Raw genomic sequence first — 23,200 nt, forward strand, 5'->3', positions numbered from 1 at the left:
TTCGGCAGCTCCGGCGCGCTGATTGGCCGGAAGAGACGGCTCCGGCGCACTGATTGGCCGGAGCCGCGATGACGTCACTCCCGCGCATGCGTGCGGGAGTGATTTTTCCGGCAAGCTCCTGGCAACTAAATTGAAGGTCCCCCCGGACCTTCAGAGCGCATGCGCCGCTCGCGCGAGCGGCTGCATGCACTGTAAATATCTCCTAAACCGTGCCGGTTTAGGAGATATTATTTGTACCTACAGGTAAGCCTTATTATAGGCTTACCTGTAGGTAAAAGTGTCAAAAAAGCGGGATACTACCGCTTTAAGCTCCCTAATGGCACTTTTCCACTGCAAGTACCGGCTCGGCTCCACTCGGCCCTGCTTGGCTCTGTTTGGTTTTCCACTGCATGGTACCGCATGGTACGGTGTTGGCACGGTTCGGTACGGTTTGCTTTTCCACTAAAGTACAGTGGGTGGGATAACAACGATTCTCTGGCCAATCAGTGGCTAGTAGTGACAAATGGCACTTTTCCACTAAAGTACCGGCTCTTCTCCACTCGGCCCTGCTTGGCTCTGTTTGGTTTTCCACTGCATGGTACCGCATGGTACGGTGTTGGAACAGTTCGGTACGGTTTGCTTTTCCACTAATATGAAGTGGGTGGGATAACAAAAATTCTCTGACCAATCAGTGGCTAGTAGTGACAAACAGTCAAGGCTGCATGCAAAGGATTGTGGGATATGGTACCGGTATGGCCCTCTTGGAACCACAACCGAGGTGGTACAGTTTAAGCGAGCCGTAGCGTTCGGTTCCATGTAGTGGAAAAGCGCCGCCGTACCGTACCGTACCGAACCATACCGTTCCAACACCGTACCATGCGGTACCATGCAGTGGAAAAGCGCAAAAGCGAGCCGAACCATTCGGTTCCATGCAGTGGAAAAGCGCCAAAACAGTCAAGGCTGCATGCAAAGGATTGTGGGATATGGTGCTGGTACGGCCCTCTTGGAACCACAACTGAGGTGGTACTGTTTAAGCGAGCCGTACCGTTCGGTTCCATGTAGTGGAAAAGCGCCGCCGTACCGAACCGTTCCAACACCCTACCATGCGGTACCATGCAGTGGAAAAGCGCAAAAGCGAGCCGATCCGTTCGGTTCCATGCAGTGGAAAAGCGCAAAAGCGAGCCGAACCGTTCGGTTCCATACAGTGGAAAGGCGCAAAAGCGAGCCAAACCGTTCGGTTCCATGCAGTGGAAAAGCGCCATAAGGTACTCATTCCTGAGGTAGCTGACTTATAGTGCAGACTGTACTGCTGAGACACTTCAGGGCCCTTCCTGGCACCCTCTTTACTCCCTATTGTTCAGGGCTTCATAACTTGGCACCCCCTTTACTGCAACACCCCAGGTTAGCTGGCTCTCTGATCCCCTTAACCTCTCTGGAGTGGTCCCTTCTCTTAGGCAGACCCCTGGGCAGATCTTGAGTACTCACAACACTGGTTTTCCAGAAGAATCCTGCCCCACAGCTCCACTTGGTCAGCACACACTGGATCCTCAATAGCACAGCTCATCCCCTGGTCCCTAGGCCGACTGCCAGGACCACCTTCCTCAGCAACAGGAGGAGAGACAGCCGTCACCCTCCTCCTGGGACCTGGCTTCCCACCCAAAGACACCCTGTCACATGCTCCCTCCTATTTATGTGCAATCCCAGGATGCATTGCAGGAATGCCTTCCCACTGGAACTGACATAAAACAGAGTGTGCCACTGACTAGGTTTCCTCCACTGTCCAATGGGCTCCCTCAGACCCAGTGAATCAGACCTGGAAACATGTGACAGGCTAAACTAACAGATCAGACCCTCCTGATAAGCAGAACAGGGCCATAACTATGCTTTACCCAGCACCGACATAGGAGGGTGCAGGGTTGCCAACTGTCAATAAATTTACTGACAGTTTGTAAAAATCAGTGACTTTTACAACTGTCCGTAAATATTGAGGGCTGATAATTTGTCATGCTGTGTTGACTTTTGTAAGTGTAAACCAGGCAAATTACTTGTTATGTGTATTGTCAGTGTTTCCATATCATGTTTATACTGTTTAAATATTGTTTGTCTTAGTTTTTAATAGGAGTTCTGTCATTTGTCAGGTTGTCAGTAAAAAGTGTGTTTCCTCAGTAAATTTCCCATGTTTTGCCAGTAAAAAATGCCACGGGAGGTTGGCAACCCTAAGAGGGTGCTACATTTATAGTGCAAAAAAACAAAAAAACGCAGAGGTGATCAAATTCCACCAAAAGAATTTTATATTTGTGGGGAAAAAAGGACATCAATTTTATTTGGGTAAGCATTGCATGGCCACGCAATTGTCAGGTAAAGTAACGCAGTGCTGTGTCGCAAAAATGGCCTGGTCATGAAGGGGGGTAAATCTTCCGTAGGTCAAGTGGGTAATGGAACCCCAAATGCAGCTAGCAAATGTGCAACAAATGTGACAGTAAGAAAAAAAACAAATACTGAAGGTAAACACAAAATGTCCTGGAGCTGCTGTTGGCACATTTGTTCTGCGTAGGACAGGCCATTCAAATGAAGAATAGGCATAAAAACATGATAAGTGCGGTGCTGTGAATGATAACTGATAAAAAGAAATGTCTTATGGTAATTATTTATTTATCACGTCACCAACCAATTGTCACCTCATTACATGACAGTAGTACTGGATTATGAACACTAGATGGCGAGCGAGAGAAGCAGTTGTTGATGGCGGGCTGAGGGGACATCTAGTGGCCGCTATAATGCGTGAGAAGTTTGTGAATTGAGCGGTGAAATCTCGCGAGATGTGGAGCGGGAAGTGTACTGCAGCGCCGCCTTGTGTAGGCCCGGATTGGAGCCGGCTGCTGGCTTGTGTTGTGGTGCCGGTCCTCTCCCTAGCACACGTGTAGTCCGCAGCCGGCACGATGAGTAGCCGGGTGTGTAAGAACTGCGGCTGTACGGACATTGATGTGGACGCGGCCCGGGGGGATGCGGTGTGCACGGGCTGCGGGTCGGTGCTGGAGGACAATATCATCGTATCCGAGGTGCAGTTCGTGGAGAGCGGCGGAGGAGGGTCGTCTGCTGTGGGACAGTTCGTGTCCTCCGAGTGTAAGTGACAGCAGGGGGGATACATTATATACAGGAGGGGGGATACATTATATACAAGAGGGGGGATACATTATATACAGGAGGGGGGATACATTATATACAAGAGGGGGGATACATTATATACAAGAGGGGGGATACATTATATACAGGAGGGGGGATACATTATATACAAGAGGGGGGGATACTTCATCATATACAGGGGGGTACATTATATACAGGAGGGGGGATACATTATATACAGGGGGGATACTTCATTATATACAGGAGGGGGGGATACATTATATACAGGAGGGGGGATACATTATATACAGGAGGATACTTCATCATATACAGGGGGGGGGGGGATACATTATATACAGGGGGATACTTCATTATATACAGGGGGATACTTCATTATATACAGGGGGGGGGGGATACATTATATACAGGGGGATACTTCATTATATACAGGGGGATACTTCATTATATACAGGGGGGGGGGGGATACATTATATACAGCAGGGGGGAATGCTTCATTATGTACAGGGGGGGGGGGGATACATTATGTACAGGAGGGGGGATACTTCACCTGGAGTGCAGGGACTGGTGACAGGTGAGGGTGCCCAGGCTGCATGGACTGGTGACAGGGGGGTAGCCTGTGGTGCAGGGACTGGTGAAAGGTGAGGGTGCCCGGGGTTGCAGAGATTAGTGACAGGGGAGGGTGCCCGAGGTGCAGGGACTGGTGACAGGTGAAGAGGCCCGGGGTACAGGGACTGGTGACAGGTGAAGGGGCCCGGGGTACAGGGACTGGTGACAGGTGAAGGGGCCCGGGCTGCAGGGACTGGTGACAGGTGAGGTGCCCGGGGTGCAGGGACTGGTGACAGGTGAAGGGGCCCGGGGTTGCAGGGACTGGTGACAGGTGAAGGGGCCCGGGGTTGCAGGGACTGGTGACAGGTGAAGGGGCCCGGGGTTGCAGGGACTGGTGACAGGTGAAGGGGCCCGGGGTTGCAGGGACTGGTGACAGGTGAGGTGCCCGGGGTGCAGGGACTGGTGACAGGGCAGGGTGCCCGGGGTGCAGGGACTGGTGACAGGTGAGGGTGCCCGGGCTGCATGGACTGGTGACGGGGGCTGCAGGGACTGGTGACAGGTGAGAGTGCCCGGGCAGCAGTGACTGGTGACATGGGAGGGTGCCCGGGGTTGCAGGGATTGGTGACAGATGAGGGTGCCCAAGGTGCAGGGACTGGTGACAGGGGAGGGTGCCCGGGGTTCAGGGACTGGTGACAGATGAGGGTGCCCGGGGTGCAGTGACAGGGGAGTGTGCCCGAGGTGCAGGGACTGGTGACAGGGGGGTAGCCTGTTGTGCAGGGACTGATGACAGGAGGGTGCTTGAGTTGCAGGGACTGGTGACAGGTGAGGGTGCCCGGGGGTGCAGGGACTGGTGACAGGTGAGGGTGCAGGGACTGGTGACAGGTGAGGGTGCCTGGGGTGCAGGGACTGGTGACATGTGAGGGTGCCCGGGGGTGCAGGGACTGATGACAGGTGAGGGTGCAGGGACTGGTGATGGGGGGTGACTGGGGTGCAGGGACTGGTGACAGGTGAGGGTGCCCGGGGTTGCAGAGATTAGTGACAGGGGAGGGTGCCCGAGGTGCAGGGACTGGTGACAGGGGAGGGTGCAGGGCCTGGTGAAAGGTGAGGGTGCCCGGGGTGCAGGGACTGGTGACAGGTGAGGGTGCCCGGGGTTGCAGAGATTAGTGACAGGGGAGGGTGCCCGAGGTGCAGGGACTGGTGACAGGGGAGAGTGCAGGGACTGGCGACAGGTGAGGGTGCCTGGGGTGCAGGGACTGGTGACAGGTGAGGGTGCCCGGGGTGCAGGGCCTGGTGACAGGTGAGGGTGCCCGGGGTTGCAGAGATTAGTGACAGGGGAGGGTGCCCGAGGTGCAGGGACTGGTGACAGGGGAGAGTGCAGGGACTGGCGACAGGTGAGGGTGCCCGGGGTGCAGGGACTGGTGACAGGGGAGGGTGCCTGGGGTGCAGGGACTGGTGACAGGGGAGAGTGCAGGGACTGGCGACAGGTGAGGGTGCCCGGGGTGCAGGGACTGGTGACAGGGGAGGGTGCCCGGGGTGCAGGGACTGGTGGCAGGGATGGTGCCTTTGGTGTTAGGACTGGTGAAAAATAGGTGCCTGGGGTGCTTTGAAATGACAGAGCTTGGGGCTATTGAATGGTGCAAGAGAGGGAGTGCCGACAGGAGAGGGTGCTCAATGAGTGCTGGGACTGATGACAGGAGAAGGTGATCAGGGTTCTGAGACCTGGGAGCGTGGGGGTATAGAGATGGGGGATGGGGCCTGGGAGCGTGGGGGTATAGACGGGGGATGGGGCCTGGGAGTGTGGGGTATAGAGATGGGGGATGGGGCCTGGGAGCGTGGGGGTATAGGGATGGGGCCTGGGAGCGTGGGGGTATAGAGATGGGGCCTGGGAGCGTGGGGGTATAGAGACGGGGGATGGGGCCTGGGAGCGTGGGGGTATAGAGACGGGGGATGGGGCCTGGGAGCGTGGGGGTATAGAGATGGGGGATGGGGCCTGGGAGTGTGGGGTATAGAGATGGGGGATGGTGTCTATGGTTTCAGGGTTGTGCTGCCATCAGGTGGTAGTGGTGGATGTAGACACGGTTTTCCATGTGTAGATGTTTCAGTCTCTGGGCCTAAACTCTTTGTGTTGGTAACTCTTACCAGTGACCTCTCTGAACATGTGTAAGGATGGGGGATTTCTATCCATAGTGGACACATTGTGGCACTGTCATCTCATTGCTGGTCCTGAGATTGGGGACAATCCCCAGATTGCAGTCATGTATGATCGTCTCTCACACCACTTACATGCTTTCTATGTATTGTCCTAGAGAGATAAACAGGAGAGTGCAAAATCTGGTGCAGCTCTGTATAGAACCCAAAACATTTTCTTTTTTTTTTTTTTTTTTTTGCCAAAGCCTAATTGAAGAAGGTAGTAGCTGATTGGCTACCATGCACAGCTGCACCAGGTTTTGCACCCTCCAGATTTAGGAAATCAACCCTTTATGTCACCCCTGACACATTTGTATAAAAACAAGCAAAGCTGGGTCTAAGGTTTCCTTCATACCTGAGCATATCTTTTTCAGGTGTTTATTTGGGCTTTTTTTGGAGGTGTTTGTAGGCAGGCATTGACATCTAACAAAAACACTTGTAATCTGCCAAAAAAGAAGCTCATGTACTTTTTTGAGCTTCAGGCGTTTTGCTCATATGTCAAAACGCTCAGATGTGAACAGGGGCCATTGAAATGAATGGGATTTTGCTTGTTGGGCGTTTTGAGATTTCAGAGATTACGAGCTGAAATCCGCTCAGGTGTGAACAGGACCTGATGGATTGTGCAGATAAAATGTGCTCATAAATAAAGTAGTAAAAGTTACAATAGCTTGTATTAGGGTATAAAACCAGCAGATCCTTCTGCAAACAACCAGATCACAGCAAGCATTGCTTGGTAGGCGGCCAGCGTCAGGAGACGGCCCTGGAAGGAAAACTGGACAATCCTTTGGGTCTGGTATGGATTTTAAGGGGAACCCCATGCCAAAATTGAAAGCAAAGCAAAAACAACGTGGGTCTGGTATGGATTTTGAAGGGCACATGACAACAAAATTAATAGAAAAAAACTGGTGTATAGGGGTCCCCCCCCCAAATTTTATTCCAGACCCTTATCTGAGCATGCAGCAAAATCAAAAATGAATAAAAACGGAGAGAGTTTTTGACAAGTCCTTTCTTAAAAAACCAATGTCCCCCGAAGTAAATTCAGCATCAATCATGATGAACGTAGCCACTGACCGAAAAAGGAAAAAAACAGGTCTGAACCCGATGCTGGCTCCTTCTGCTAAACAAACAAAGGGGCAGGGGGGGCTACCTGATGATGTCACCAAGTGGCCCTGCCCCCTTGTGACTTCATCGATCGGGGCATTCTGTGTCAGTGCTGTTACCAGGTGGCTTCTGCTACTTCGTTTATTTTGTGACGGGAGGCAGTGGAACTGTCTGGCGGCGGGAGCCAGCGTTGGGTACATAGCGCTTCCTTTTTTGTTTTTTTTTTGGGGGGGTGGCGTTCACAATGATTGACGCTAAATTTACTTTGAGAGACATTGTTTTTGTGTTGTGTTTTTTTTTTTTTTAAATAAGGAGGTGTCCATTTATTTTTTATGCTTTTTTTTTGGTGAATAAATAGGAGTACAATTGTCATAGGGGGGCTGAGATCTGTGTTAAATGGGGCTTCCAGATTCCAATAAGCCCCCCACCCCCAGACCACCACCCAGGGTTGTGGGGAAGAGGCCCTTCTCCCCATCAACGTGGGTACAGGGTGCTTTTTGGAGCCCCCCCCCCCCTTTTATGGCCTTGCCAGGCTGCATTTTTTTCTCTCCTGCCTGTTAATTTGCCACTCTGGATTTAACATCTGAGGAAAGCATGTCTGGTGAAGAGATAAGAAGATCATTTCCCACTTGATTCCTCTGGCTTCATCTCACACGCTTTCAGCTGTCCTGACGAGACACCATATGGGTCTGGTGAGTGTTCACTTTTTACTTTGGTGGAGAAACACTAGCTGGTGTCCGTATTGAATTCACATTGACACAGAATATCTAGTGGTGGGATTCAAAAATTTTAGTAACCAGTTCCGACTTTCAAGCATGGTGTCTTTTTTTTTTATCTGTCAGTCAGGGGTCTGATCTGTCCGCCGCAATGTCGCAGCCCCGCTTAAAATCCCAGATCGCTACCATTATTAGTAAACAAAATAACATAAATCTTTCCCCTAGTTTGTAGATGCAATAACTTTTGCGCAAACCAATCAAAATACCCTTTTTGGGATTTTTATTGTTGCTCTTTTTTTGGTTATAGCACAAAAAATAAAAATCGCGCATAAGATCAAATACCACCAAAAGAAAGCTCTATTTGTGGGAAAAAAGGACATCAATTTTATTTGGGTACAGCATCGCACGACCACACAATTGTTCGTTAAAGTAACGCAGTGCCGAATCGCAAAATATGGCCTGGTTATTAAGGGGCGAAATCTTCCGGTCTAGAAGTGGTTAAATTAAACGCAGGGAGTTAGTACATCAGGGAGAGGGAGAGGGAGAGAGAGATCAGTTTTTGTCTTCTGTCAGGCAAGTTTTCCTTCTGCCATACTGTGAGGATGCAGGGAGGAGGTGGGTGGAGCCAGAAATTCATGTGCATGCTGGGTCTTCTCCGTTCTCCTCCTCTGCATGTCACTGGTTGCTAGACGCCAGTCGGCTGGTTATCATAGCAACCAGTGCAGTGCACAGATTCTGAAATAAAAATATATTACCAACTGGGTGGCAACAACGTCCGGCCCGATCTCTGGCTTTCACCGGTTTGGTATCAGCGAGTACTTGCACTAGTCATACTCAGTCTTTAAAAAAACTGGTATCGGTGTATCCCTAAAAGGGCCCAATGTGTGCTAAAGGAATAAACCGCCTCCATTCCTTCATCAGGAACTGGAATATGTTCAAGCCATGAGTGGCCTTGTTGGCACCCTCCTGCCCAACTGTTTTGGATCTTAAAACTGAAGAAGCTGAATGGAAAATTGTTGACCAGTCACCGCTGTTTGGCTCTTCAGACAGCCATGAATGATGTGGCTGTCAAAATACAAATTTAATAATAATAATAAATTAAGAGTTAATCAACCCCTTAATGCCGGCGTAACGCAAATATCCATCCTTTTGCCTCAAGTGGTTGTATCGGGGTGATACCTGCAGCTGCAAGCATGACCCCAGTGTTGTTTTTTAGAGCCAACGGTCGACTTTCTTGTGATAACAACACCTGCGGCTAAGCAGCCGCTCGGTCGTTATCACAAGCAGCTGCTCTGCCCGGGTGTCCTGTCCCACTGGGAGACCTGAGCGACCAGCTGGAATGTCCACTGGCTGGCCGGCGACCTGAACAAAGCAGAAATCGACTTTGATCGAGTCTCGGATTTAGTAACCCAGAAGTTATGACATCACTTCTGGTTACTGGACCTTTAAAGGTGCCAGTACCTGGAAATCTTGTTCTTCTGTGAGCAGGGTCTCCGATTGCTCTGATGGCCAACTGGAGATTGCTCTGCGAACTCTGAGGGTGTGGGATTCTGTACCTTCAGGAGTCTGCTTTTTGGTTTTGTCCATTAAAATTGGACTGTCTGGGTCTGACTTGGGCCTCGGCTTCAGCTAGAGTGTTTCTTCCTCTGGAAAAACTCCAGACTTTGCAGGAGGCAATTCAGCTTCTGTAGTTCAGCAGATGGTCATCCCTCCGGGCTTGCATGCGGGTGCTGGGACTGATGGTGTCCACCCTTGAGACAATCTGTTTACACAGTTCCACACACAATCTCTGCTAAAGAGATTCTGGTAAAATGGGACAGGATCCACGGTCTCTAGAGGTGGCTTCGTTTTCCGGCACTTCGACAGGTAAAATCCTTTCTCCCCTTGTACTAGACGGTTGTCATCATGGATGCCAGCCTGTCCGCCTGGGAAGGCGTCCTCAGCACAGACGTGCTCAGGAGGTCCGGACTCTGGCAGAGTCCAGACTGCCAATTTAATGTACTGAAACTCAGAGCGATCAGACATTGTCTGGCTCATTGGACAATTCGACTTCAGGGGTGCATGGTACAGGACGAATTCATTCAAACAATGCCACGGCCTTGGTATATATCACCAAGGGGGCACAAGAAGTGTCCTGGTGACTTGGTAAGTAGCCGGCATTCTAAGGTGGGCTGACCGATTTGTTCCAGGCTCTCAAACTTCTGCCATGACTCCTGTGCAGGATCCAGGCAGAAGGGATTCTGGTAATTCGAGTGGCTCCAGACTGGCCTCACCGGTCTTGGTACGTGATCTAGTATGGCTGGTCGCCGATGCCCAAGGACCAATCTTTCATCCTGCTTTGCAGTCACTGGTTTGGACGGCTTGGCTGTTGAACGGAAGGATGGAGGTTTGTCAGTGGTCAGTCAGTGATTCCTATGCTGTTAAAAGCTAGGAAATCTACTTCTAGGAAGATCTACCATTGTACGTGGAAGATGTACATTACGTGGTGTGAGTATCTCGGGGTTCATCCTTGCTCCTTCTTGGTGGATCAGATCGTAACCTTCCTTCAGCGGGGGGTTGAACAGTAATTGGCCTTGAGTACAATCAAGGGCCAGATATCGTTTTTTGGCTGTCTTTTTCCAACGACCTTTGGCCACACACTCCCTGGTGCGTATCTTTTCTTCAGGATGTCCGACATTCGGTTCCTCCAGTGCGGGTTCCATTGCCGCCTTGGAATCTTAATGTGGTGCTTTCAGCTCTACTAAAGCCTCCCTTTAAAAATATTTGCAAGGTTTTCCTGCTTTGCTTCCCCAGAAGGTGGCCTTCTTTGGTGGCTATCACCTCTGTGCTCAGGGTGTCGGAACTGGTGGCATTCTCTTGTAGTTCACCTTATGGTGATTCCAAAGGATAAGGTGGTGCTTTGCTTCTCTCCATCATTCCTTCCTAGGTGGTCTCTGACTGTCATTTGAATGAAGACATTGTGTGGCCTCCCCTGTGTCCCAGGCCTAAACATCGAAGGAAATTGTCTTGCATGCCTTGACTGTGGTTTTGGCAATTAGGGTGTACCTGACAGCTACAAAGTCTTTTAGGAAATCGGACTCTATTTGTGCTCACAGATGGACCATAGAAAGGGTTGTCCGCTTCTTTTGCGACTATTTCCAGATGGATCGGACAGTGGTTCAGGCCTATTGCTTCAAGGGTCAGGTTCATTCTTTTCCTATCAAGGCGCACTCTACTAGGATGCTTAGTGTCTCCTGCGCTTTCCGTCATCCAGCGTCAGTGACGCAGGTTTGCAAGGCGGCCACCTGGTCGTTGGTGCACACTTTTACACAGTTTTTTGTAAAGTGGATGTGATGGCATTTATGGATGATGCTTTTGGCCGCAAGGTTTTGCTGGCACTGTTTAGAGGACCTGGTCCTCTTTGAGGGTGTATTGTTTTTTTCAGGTGAGCGCCGGTTGTTTATGGTTGAGCTCCATGTTACCTTGTTGGCTATGGTTTGCCTTGGGAATTTTTTTCTGCTGTTTTCCACCCCTCATGTTTAACACTGCTTTGGGACATCCCAATGGTTAAGAAGATCAGGAGCTGTGTCCGCCAATGAACGCAAGAGAAAATGGGATTTTTGACTTACCGTAAAATCCATTTCTCTGACGTTTATTGACTGACACAGCACCCACCTCTCAGTGGAGTTGGCTTTCTTCTGATACTGCTTGTAACAAAACTGAGTACATATAGTTGAGAGTGGGTGTATACCCCCTGGGCCCATAGGCGTAGTCAAGCTTTTTCCTGTCTAGTGTCCGTCAATGAACATCAGAGAAATGGATTTTACGGTAAGTCGAAAATCCCATTTGTTTTTTTGTTAGAAAACTACTTGGAACCCCCAAACATTTTTTTATTGTATATCTAATATATATAATTTTTTTTAGCAGAGACGCTATAGAATAAAATGGTGTGTGATGCAATTTTTTTTTTTTTTTTAATGTCACATGATATTTGCAAAATTTTTTTTTTTTTTATTTTTTTTGGGAAAAAAAAACACTTTCATGAATTTAAAGAAAAAAAATATAGTTGGCCCATTTTTTAATTTTTATTTTTTGTATAATGTAAAAGATGATACACTGAGTAAATAGATACCTAACATGTCACGCTTTAAAATTGCATCTGCCTGTGGAATGGCGGCAAACTACGGTGCTTAAAATTCTACATAGGTGACACTTTAAACGCCTTTACCAGTTTAGATGTCCACAGGAGGTCTGGTGCTAGAATTATTGCTCTCGGTCTGACGTTCGCGACAATACCTCAAATGTGTGGTGCGATTTATCGTTTACATATGCGTGCTGGAGTAACGTGTTTCCATTTGTGCGTAAGCACGGTGAGATGGGTGATTTTTAATATTTTTACTTTTTTTTTTTGTACGAACTTTATTGCTATCACAAGGGATGAACAACATCCCTTGCCTTGTGACAGCATGGGCAGTGACAGGTCCTCTTTATGGAGAGATTTGAGGTCTATTAGACCTTAAATCTCTCCTCTGGCCCATCCATGCAGCCGCATGCATGTAAACAAAAGGGCGGAACCGGAAGTGAAGAATACTCGTCGTTTCCAGGGTTACAGAGAGAGAGGGGAACAACTTCAGTTCCTCTCCCCCCCTCTCTCTCTCTCTCTCTCTCTCTCTCTCTCTCTCTCTCTCTCTCTCTCTCTCTCTCTCTCTCTCTCTCTCTCTGTACAGGGCAGCCATCACTGTCGGCCGCATCGCTCCCAGGCCCCACGATGGGACCAGAGAGCCCGGGAGAGACGGCAGTGGGAGGGGGGTTGGACCCATTTCCACCACAAGCAGAAATGATTGCATGGCTATTAGCCGCTCGGAGCACTTCTGCAAAAAAAGAGAATCGCCGGCTGCAAAAAATTATACCTGGATGATGCCTGTGGATGCAGGCATCATCCTGGTATTACCACTGAAAGCCAAGCCCATACGGGTACGTATATATGGATAAAGTGGTTAAAGTTACATTGCTCCAAGCTGGACCAACATTACTTTGTATTAAAGTGGAGTTCCACCCATTTTAGTGACTTTAGATGTATGTAATCCCCTTTAAAAAGACTTTTACCAATGGAAAGTTTTTTTTTTTTTTTGCTAGTAAATACCTTATTTTCTGCTTTATTTATCCTCTTCTCACTTCCGGGTCCGGTCGGCGATTACGTCATTCGGCGATTCGCAGTGTGTGCTGGGATGTATCTCAGGCCATGAAATCTCGCATTATTACACTGGAGATGAGCTGTACTGCGTGCTCTGCCTCGCCTCCGCCTCCTCTCAGTGAGCTGTACTGAATGCATTGTATTGAGGCCGTGCTCCGCCCCGCCTCCTCTCAGTGAGCAAGGACTGAAAGCATTATATCCTCACTGAGCTCACTGAGAGGAGGCAGGGCGGAGGCGGGGCAGAGCATGCAGTACAGCTCATCTCCTGTGTAATAATGCGAGATTTCATGGCCTGAGATACATCCCAGCACACACTGCGAATCGCCGAATGATGTAATCGCCGACCGGACCCAGAAGTGAGAAGAGGATAAATAAAGCAGAAAATAAGGTATTTACTAGCAAAAAAAAAAAAAAAAAAACTTTCCATTGGTAAAAGTCATCTTAAAAGGGATTACATACATCTATGTAATCCAATTTATTAAAAATAGGTGGAACTCCACTTTAAATATACATATCTGCAATTCCTATAGTGATAAAATGTGGCAAAATGTGCATGTGTTGCTGAGATATACTGCATTTATTTTTCTTTTCTTTAAGGCCCCTTTCACATTTGCGGACGGTTCAGAAAAAGTTCTGAAAAACTGACAGGCGGATCCGAACAGATGCCCCATGCATCTCTATGGGGCATCGGATGTCAGCAAAGACATGTCCGCTGACATCCAATCCTGTCTGTCAAATCCGGATGGATGGAAACCCTATTTCCCATCCGTCTGGCGGATCGGATGAGAACGGAGGTGATCTGTGGTGGTGGTTCTGGGACCCTGGTGGTGGTCGGTCCTAGGTACATTCCTGAAGGGGCATGCTGTGCTTAGGTGTGCTGGGGGGGGCCCAGTATGGGTGTCCATTTCTTTTGTGTTACAGGGTAAGCCCTCGGACAAGACTAAATCGCCACATAGCTCCAAGAGAACATGCCCATCATGCAAGGCTACTATGGGGGAATCCTGGACCAAGGTGCTTTTAGAGTGTGTTGAGGGCCTAGTCAGGGAACATTCGGCGGAGCGGGTTATACTGCCCCCTACAGGAGTAGAACATTGGCAGAAAAAAAGTCTGGCTATACCTATGGGCAGTCCCAGGAGGTATACTCCCTCTCTCTGCTATAGGCACTCAGCTTAGTTACAAGCAGTGTCAGAAGAATTACAACTCCACTGAGGGGTGGGTGCTGTCTCTGTCAATGAACATCAGAGAAATGGATTTTACGGTAAGTCAAAAATCCCATGTTCTCTTTCGTTCTTTGACGGACACAGCTTCAGATCTTCATAACCGTTGGGATGTCCCAATTCAGTGTTTAAACATGAGGGGTGGGAACAACAAAAAATTCCCAAGGCTAAACAGTAGCCAACCAGGCAACAGGAGCTCAACCAAATCAAAGCCCACCTGAAAAAAAAACAATACACCTTTGAAGAGGATCAGATTCTCTGATCAGCAGCCTGCAAAACCTTTTGGCCAAAAGAAGCATCAACAGATGCAAACAAATCCACTTTATAAAACTTTGGGAAAGTGTGCACCGACGACCGAGTGGCCGCCTTGCAAACCTGCGTCACTGATGCCTGATGACGGAAAGCCCAGGAGGCACTGAGCTCCTGAGTAGAGTGTGCCTTAACAGGGAAAGGGGGAACCTGACCCTTGATGGAATAGACCTGAATCACTGTCTGATCTGGAATGGTCGCAGAGGAAGCGGACAACCCTTTAAGAGGCCCATCCATGAGCACAAAAAGAGAGTCTGGCTTCCTGAAAGACAGGGGGCGTAGAAACACCTTATCTCTGTGAATTACCAGGTAAGGTGAACGACAGGATAACGTCGCCAGTTCTGACACGCTGTGGTGCTGAAGTGATAGCCACCAAAAAGGCCACCTTCTGGGACAGTGTAAGCAGCGGAATCTCCCGAAGTTTCTCAAAGGGAGGCTTCTGGAGGACCAAAAGCTCCAAATTGTGGTTCCCATGGCGGCAACGGAGCCCGCACTGGAGGAACCAAATGTCAGACACCCCGAAGAATGGTGCGCACCAGGGAGTGAGTGGCCAAAGGTCCTTGGAAGAAGACCACCAAAGCCGACACCTGGCCCTTGATGGTACGTAAGGTCAATTTCTGTTGAAGGAAGGTCAAGATCTGAGCCACAGAGAAGGAGCGAGGATGAGCCCCAAGTGACTCACATCACGCACGTCTTCCATGTACAATAGTAGAACCTTCTAGAAGTAGATTTCCTAGCATTTAACCGTGTAGGAATCACCGAGTTTGTCAGTACTTTTTTAACTACAAAACTGCATGCTGGTTTTTGGTGATTCTACAGTAACCACTTGCTGCCAAATCGCATACATGTACGCGGTTAACTGCAAGTGGTTATACAGGGGCTATGGCTGCAGCTGTCAGCCATAATCCCAGTATTTTTTTTTTTTTTTAGAGCTGGCGAAGATCTACGAAGTAAAAGCAATTCTAGCGGCTAATTAGCCACTGGATTTTTTTTTTACAGGCAGCGGAGGTTGGTCCCGGCAGGAACATTCGATCTGGTGGTTGCGCCATCTTACAATAGAGGTGACTGGAGACTGTATTGTCTCTGATAATGTCTATGGTCTAGGTCACAGGGATCTCCAAACTACAGCCCTCCAGCTGCTGCAGAACTACACGTCCCATGAGGCATTGTAAAACTCTGGCATTCACAGAATTGTAGTTCTTGAACTACTGGAGGACCATAGTTTGGAGACCCCTGACCGGAAGTGATGAGGATTTTCATTACTTCTGGTTTCCCATGATGTAAACCGCTCCATTTTTAAATAGCAAAAGCATCTGATCACACTGATCTTGGTGTGATCAGATGCTTTTGAGGGCAGAGTAGACATCTAGGGACTAATAGACTGCAGACCTCTCTATAAAGAGTACCAGTCACTGCCTATTGCTGTCTCAGTTAAAGTGCCCGTGCCTCACCTGCGCCCCCCCCCATGAGCTTGTGCACAAATGCGAATGCATATGTAGGTCGCGCTCATATATAAATGGTGTTGACGCCATACATGTGAAGTACCTATGCGAACGTTAGAGGAAGATCAATAATTCTAGAGCTAGACCTTCTCAGTAGCTCTAAACAGGTAAATAAAACCAAAGAAAAATCCCAGCTCAACTCACCAGTTAGTCTGCTATCGACTGAATTATCCTGTCTTAACAGTTTGCGCTAGAGGGGGTTTAGTGAGCAGACATTTGCAAATACGTGCGTAAGCTGCAGCGGCTCTGCAGTTTATGCATGTTTTTCCAAATGTCCACTGAACCCCTGTTTTTAACGCAAACTGTTAGGATAATTTGGTTGGTTGAAGACTGGCTGGTGATTTGAGCTGGTAATTTTCTTTGGTTCTGTTTTGCATGCATTGCCCTTTGCTGTGAAGGCCGGTTATAGGTGAGGGCAGTGGCCAGTTTGTTACTGATGTAATACTGGTGAGGGGATGCACTGGGCATTGTTGCTGCCATTGTGCTCGGTGTCCAGTGTGTCCCTGTGCCTTTGAGGAGGGGTGGGCTCCCTCCAGATTCACCTGCTTTCTATCTATCCATTAGAAGGCAAGTGCTTCTACTATAGAGACTCATAAATTTACAAGAGTTAAGACTGCAGATAATATTAGGGTGCCTTGGAGCGACTCTGAGGCTCACGCATGTATTTACAAATGTGTGCTAACTAAACCCCTATTTTTAATGCAAACTATATGTTCTTTTTTAATTAAAACTCAGAGTGTGTTTTTCCCCAAAAGAATTTGGAAAAACCGATGCGCAAGTATCATCTGACAGAAAAAATTGCATCAACAACCATTTTAAACTCTGGGACTTCTGCTAAAAAAAAATATAATATTTGGGGGTGCTAAATCACTTTCTAGCAAAAAATATACTGGTTTTTACATGTACACAAAAAGTGTCAGAATAGGCCGGGTCTTCAAGAGGGTAAGGACTTGAGAATAAAGGGTCCATATGACAGCCAGGCAGCTAACATTTGGAAAATAAGAAATCGGCCAAACCATCACCCCGACTTCACTGCAGTGCAAGTTTCTCACTGTACATTAGAAGCTGTAGAAATTATATGGGGGAGTTATCTAAGGTGGTCTGCATGCAGATCACCTAGATATACCCCAAACTGACATCCACCCATCAAGGAATTTTGATATTTGAATAACTCTTCCCAATAACCAGGCCACTGCTTGATCAGGGATGAGGACTCAATAGGAGTACTGGGCAAGGCTGTGTGATGTTATCAGGAAGTTAGCTAGCCAAGATCTGCAGGCATTGCACAGAGAAGCACAGGGACTCAGTGATGTCAAGGGGTCTACAATAATGTTTAAGTATTAAAAATTGAAAGGTTTTATTTAAAAATGTCATTCTTGTGGATGGGCAGGAGGAATGAAGAACTAGAGATTATGCAAAGATTAATCTTCATTTCTCAAATCTACCACAGGATGGCAGACTAGCACTTTTTTTTTGGCCTTGTTCACACTAGCAATCTGCACTGAATGCACAGCTGCTGGTGTGTGCTGGGAGGAGAAGTGACTCAGAAGCATCAAATTGTTTGCTTTTTTTTGTTAGAGCATTGAAATGTCTTCATGAAGGTAATTTGGCCACAGCAAAGCTCAATGCGGTGGATTGCGTTACACCACGCTGCATTGAGGAAAAAAAAAAAACGTAATTCCGTACTCTTTAGCCCACACCAGCACCATGGTGTGAAATGGACCTGATAGGGAACAAGTCATTTTGCCTTGTCTTGCATCGGGACTGCTCTGGGCAAGATGCCCAACACGGTCCCAACGCACCTGGTATGATCGAGCCTGTGATGGTTTTTCATCTCTGCTACATGTATAGAGGCAGCACAACTGTATACTGGTTTCAGATATTTTAGTGCTATCTGTGTGAGCCTGTATACTCAGGATTCTGTTCCTCATGCACAGTCCATGATGCTCCGTGTCTCAGTGGTGTATTCTACTACCTTATCTGTGGTTTGTCAGCATTTCTCCATGACCTCTGTAATTGACCCAAGTAAGTCTGCTATAATAGACATATGACAGCAACCATCACTGACTTTCATATAAGCTGCTAGTTCCATGGCTGTCTGTCCCTAGCAAAGTCTATCCCGGGGATGTATATTCTGTCCTGATTCACTGATAAGTCATGTTTAAAACAGTTTAACCACTTGAAGACCAGGCTTTTTCTTGTACTTTTTTGATAAAATCAGTATCTTTTGCTAGAAAATGACTTGTAACCCCCCGGCCCCAACAATATACATTTTTTTTTCTTAGCAGAGACCATAAGGAATAAAATGGCGATTGTTGCAAATTTTTTATGTCATGCAGTATTTGTGCAGTGGTTTTAATGAATTAAAAAAGCAAAAAAAAAAATTTTTTTTTTTTTTTTGTAGAATGTGAAAGATGAATGTTACACCAAGTAAATAGATCCCTAACATGTCAGACTTTAAAATTGCACACACTTGTGGAATGGCGGCAAACTACGGGAAATCTCCATAGGTGACGCTGTAAACGCCTTTTCAGGTTACCTGTTTAGAGTTAGAGGACTAGCACTAGAATTATTGCTCTTGCTCTAACGTTCGCGGCTATACCGCACATGTGTGCTTTGAATGCTGTTTACATATGCGGGCGGGACTTTCATATGCAGTTGCTTCTGTGCGCGAGCACGAAGGGATGGGGGCGCTTTATTTTTTTAAGATTTTTATTGGAAATGATGGAGTGGCTTTACAGCCGCCAAAATCACTTCCAACAGCTGGCTTGACAGTACAAAGCAATGTGTGTGGATAGATATATGTGTGCGTGTATATAATATAATGCGTGTGTGTGTGTATATGTATGTATGTGTGAAAATATATATACATATACACACACAGTCGGGTCCATAAATATTGGGACATCGACACAATTCTAATCTTTTTGGCTCTATACACCACCACAATGGATGTGCTTTAACTGCAGACTTTCAGCTTTAATTTGAGGGTATATACATCCAAATCAGGTGAACGGTGTAGGAATTACAACAGTTTGTATATGTGCCTCACACTTTTTAATGGACCAAAAGTAATGGGACAGATTAACAATCATAAATCAAACTTTCACTTTTTAATACTTGATTGCAAATCCTTTGCCGTCAATTACAGTCTGAAGTCTAGAACGCATAGACATCACCACACGCTGGGTTTCATCCCTGGTGATGCTCTGTCAGGCCTCTACTGCAACTGTCTTCAGTTCCTGCTTGTTCTTGGGGCATTTTCCCTTCAGTTTTGTCTTTAGCAAGTGAAATGCATGCCCAATCAGATTCAGGTCAGGTGATTGACTTGGTTATTGCATAACATTCCACTTCTTTCCCTTAAACTCTTTGGTTGCTTTTGCAGTATGCTTCGGGTCATTGTCCATCTGCACTGTGATGCGCCATCCAATGAGTTCTGAAGCATTTGGCTGAATATGACAGATAATATTGCCCGAAACACTTCAGAATTCATCCTGCTGCTTTTGTCAGCAGTCACATCATCAATAAATACAAGAGAACCAGTTCCATTGGCAGCCATACATGCCCACGCCATGATACTACCACCACCATGCTTCACTGATGAGGTGGTATGCTTTGGTTCATGAGCAGTTCCTTTGCTTTCAATACTCTACTTTTCCCATCACTCTGGTACAAGTTGATATTGGTTTCATCTGTCTATAGGATGTTGTTCCAGAACTGTGAAGGCTTTTTTAGATGTTTGGCAAACTCTAATCTGGCCTTCCTGTTTTTGATGCTCACCAATGGTTTACATCTTGTGGTGAACCCTCTGTATTCACTCTGGTGAAGTCTTCTCTTGATTGTTGACTTTGACACACATACACCTACCTCCTGGAGAGTGTTCTTGATCTGGCCAACTGTTGTGAAGGGTGTTTTCTTCACCAGGGAAAGAATTCTTCGGTCATCCACCGCAGTTGTTTTCCGTGGTCTTCCGGTTCTTTTGGTCTTGCTGAGCTCATCAAGCCATCATTAGGCTGAAAAAACAAAACAAACCCATCAGAGAGATAGAAAAAACATTAGGTGTGGCCAAATCAACTGTTTGGAACATCCTTAAAAAGAAAGAACTCTGATTGGTTTGTTTTGTTTTTTCAGCCTAATGATGGCTTGATTCACTGATAATGACAGCTCTTTGGATCTCGTATTGTGAGTTGACAGCAACAGATTCCAAATGCAAATAGCACACTTGAAATGTACTTGACCTTTTATATGTGTGCGTGTGTGTATATGTATGTATATGTGTATGTATATATATATATATATATATATATATATATATATATATATATATATATATATATATTAGTAGTGTGTGTGTGTGTGTATGTATGTGTGTGTGTGTGTGTGTGTGTGTGTGTGTGTGTGTATATTTGTGTGTGTGTAGGCGTCCTGGTTGACAAGTGGTTATATGTGGACCATGGTTGTAGCTGCATCCATTATCTTAGCATTGTTTCTCTATAGCCGGTTATCAGGAAGTGAGAGGAAATCTCTCCAAAGTGAGGGGAATTCTTCTTTTCGAACATAAAAAAAAAAATCTCCCCTCACCTCCCATCCTGGTGACAGCTATAATATTGCAAATGGCTTTGTCACAGCGAGAGTTGTCATGAGGGCAAATAGAAAGAGGGCATTCTTCCTTGTCCTTTCAATTTAGGTCCCATGCACACTGGACGTTTTTACAGCTACTGGTTTTTGGCGTTAAGATGCGTTTTTTTTTTTTTTTTTCTGCAGCCAGTAAACTCCCCAGCATGTTATATGTGTCCATGCACACATAGGCTGTTAGCATTTTTTGGCAGGGGTGTTTTCTGGCTGGAAAAAAACCCAGAACTAGCGAGTTTTAGGAAGTATTTTTCAGCTGTAAAAACGCCCTAAGTAAACGCAGAAAAACGCGGCTATTCTGCGTTTATCAACATTTTTGAGCCATAAGCTTTTGTGGGAATATAGTTTTGCTAAAAAACGCTACAGCTGAAAAAAGCGCTGAAAAAAGGATACTGCAAAAAAGCTGAAAACCTTCTACAGCTTTCTCCTGATGGTTTGATAACATCCAGTGTGCAGGAGGCCTTACTCTTTGAAATGAAATAACATTTGGTTGCCACGAGCGGCTATTCCAGCTTTTGTAATTCATGCCGCTGACATTTATTCCTTTTATTTCTTCAGCAGTTTGATAATCTGCAAATTATTCTTATTGCGGCATTTTCCTTAGAATAATTGCTATAAGCCGCCATTACCTCTCCTCATTACAGCAGTTACTAACATAAACAGAATAAATGTTCAGTCATTTTTTCTACCTTTTATTGCAGCGTGTAGTGCTTTTATTTACAACTAATTTCCCGCGGCCAGCGCCTGCAGAACTGTTCCTGCATTTTCTAATTAGATTAGCGCTCAGTAACTTGACATAAGCGGAAAATCAACAAATGTCAGAAAATGGATCATTCTCCCCGTGTTTGTATATGCGTCTGGCTTTCAGACGCTGAAGTCTCGGGTCCCCTGATAGCAGCATTATTGTGCAGAGCAAATATCAGCTGCTGTATGCTTCCCGTCAGCGGAGTTTGAAAAGCTCTTTATATCTGAATCTCCTCCAGTTCTTTTACAGCAGGACGGGAAATCAATCACATGCCCTGGCTGCCAGCCATTGTGCCATTACAATGCAGCTGATATTGAACCATTAGATTTAAGTAGTAGAGCAGTGCTGTACTCCCCTGTATATCTGTGAAGGGACTGACTGAACGCACTGGTGAATGAGCCCCTCTGTCAATGCAAATATTATCAACTAGAAGCTTTAAAACTATTCTAGGCAGCAAATGGTCCATTGGAGAGTACACTGCAGTCAGTATAACTTGCATTGCCATACCATGTGTGTCTCTATTGCTTCCAGAAGGGGGAGCTCTGAATCCCCAAAAAGTGATGGTTTTGTCTTCAGACTTTTTAGCAAGAAGTGCTACTGCGCCCAGAAGGAGAAGTTCAGCTTTTCTGCATTCTTCCTCCCCCTTCCTCTTCAACCCCTTTTTTTTTTTTGGGGGGGGGGGGTACCTTCTCCCTCTTTCACCTGGTTCCTAGTAGGGATGCACCGATCCGACTTTTTTGGACCCGATACCGGAACCGATCCGGAGCTACACACAAAGCAAGCGGCTGCTGTACAGAGCAAAGCCGCTGCTTCATGTGTGTGGCTCCTCCATTCACAGGCGGAGTGCATCTGATATCACTCCGCCTGTGAGCCGGTGTTCCGTGAGAATTACCTACCCGTGAGAAAAACCTACCCTCGTCACTTCCGGTACACGGCAGTGTGTGTAACGCGAGCAGTTACATTAAAATAGCTGTGCTGCACTATGAGTCATCTCCGCTCCTGTCCCGGTCACTTCCCTGCTCTCGGCTACTAAATATAAAAGCGGCGGCGGCTGTATGAAAAGATAAATCACGGAGCCGCCAGCCGCTTTTATATTTAGTAGCCAAGTTTAGGGAAGTGACCGGGACAGGAGCGGAGATGATTCATAGTGCAGCACAGCTATTTTATGTCACCGCCGCGTCGGTAGGTTTTTTTAACGGACACCGAGATCGTTTCAGACTAGTGCGCATGCGCACTAGTCTGATCCTCAGCTCTTCCATTAGGTATCCGGGGCTGTGAGCATGCGCACTTCTGCACTGCTCAGCTGTTCCTGGCCGGAAGTGACGAGGGGTAGGTTTTTCTCACGGGGTAGGTAATTCTCACGTTACACCGGAACTATACAGGAAGTAGCGGCTCCCATCCCATACTACTACTGCACCTAGTAAGGGATGGCTGAGCCGTTACCAAGCAAAAACCGGATCAGCCAGTGGATCAGGCAATGTTACCGATCCATCTAAAATGGCCATATCGGTGCCGATATCCGATCCGAATATCGGATCGGTGCATCCCTAGTTCCTAGGTTGTAAGTTTGCAAACACGCACTGGAGAGTGCAAAATCTGGTGCAGATCTGCATAGAAACCAATTGGCTTCCAGGTTTGTTTTTTTTTTGTCAAAGCTTCATTGAACAAGATGAAGTTAGAAGCTGATTGATTTTGCACTCTAAAGTTTCAGTAAATCAACCCCAATGTGTAAGGCTTTGGTCACACCACATTAGTTGAGCTACGTTGATCTGCATAGGTCGGAGATTGTAAATAGGGCCAGGTATTATGCAAAGGAGGGCAGTTTTAGAGACTATTGCTGTGGAACCTCTATTAGTTGGTAGCGGTTGGGTAGAGATAGGTATATTTTGTATAAGAAATGAGTACAGTGGTAAAAACACACCAATATTTTCTAATTCTGTTGGGTGAAC

At 46.9% G+C, this 23,200-nt stretch overlaps 1 protein-coding gene across 1 annotated transcript in view; it reads left to right on the forward strand.

The window, feature by feature from the left end:
- The first annotated feature begins 2,819 nt into the window (after positions 1–2,819).
- The window catches only part of BRF1 (BRF1 general transcription factor IIIB subunit), a 627,002-nt gene continuing 606,621 nt past the window's right edge, over positions 2,820–23,200 (forward strand). The window contains exon 1 of the mRNA XM_082242741.1: positions 2,820–3,102. Coding sequence (XP_082098867.1) covers positions 2,919–3,102 — 184 coding nt within the window. The 5' untranslated portion in view covers positions 2,820–2,918. The remainder of the gene's footprint in view (positions 3,103–23,200) is intronic.

The sequence above is a fragment of the Pelophylax lessonae genome (genome assembly GCF_965119305.1).
Source record: "Pelophylax lessonae genome assembly, chromosome: 13".
NCBI classification, from domain to species: Eukaryota; Metazoa; Chordata; class Amphibia; order Anura; family Ranidae; genus Pelophylax; species Pelophylax lessonae.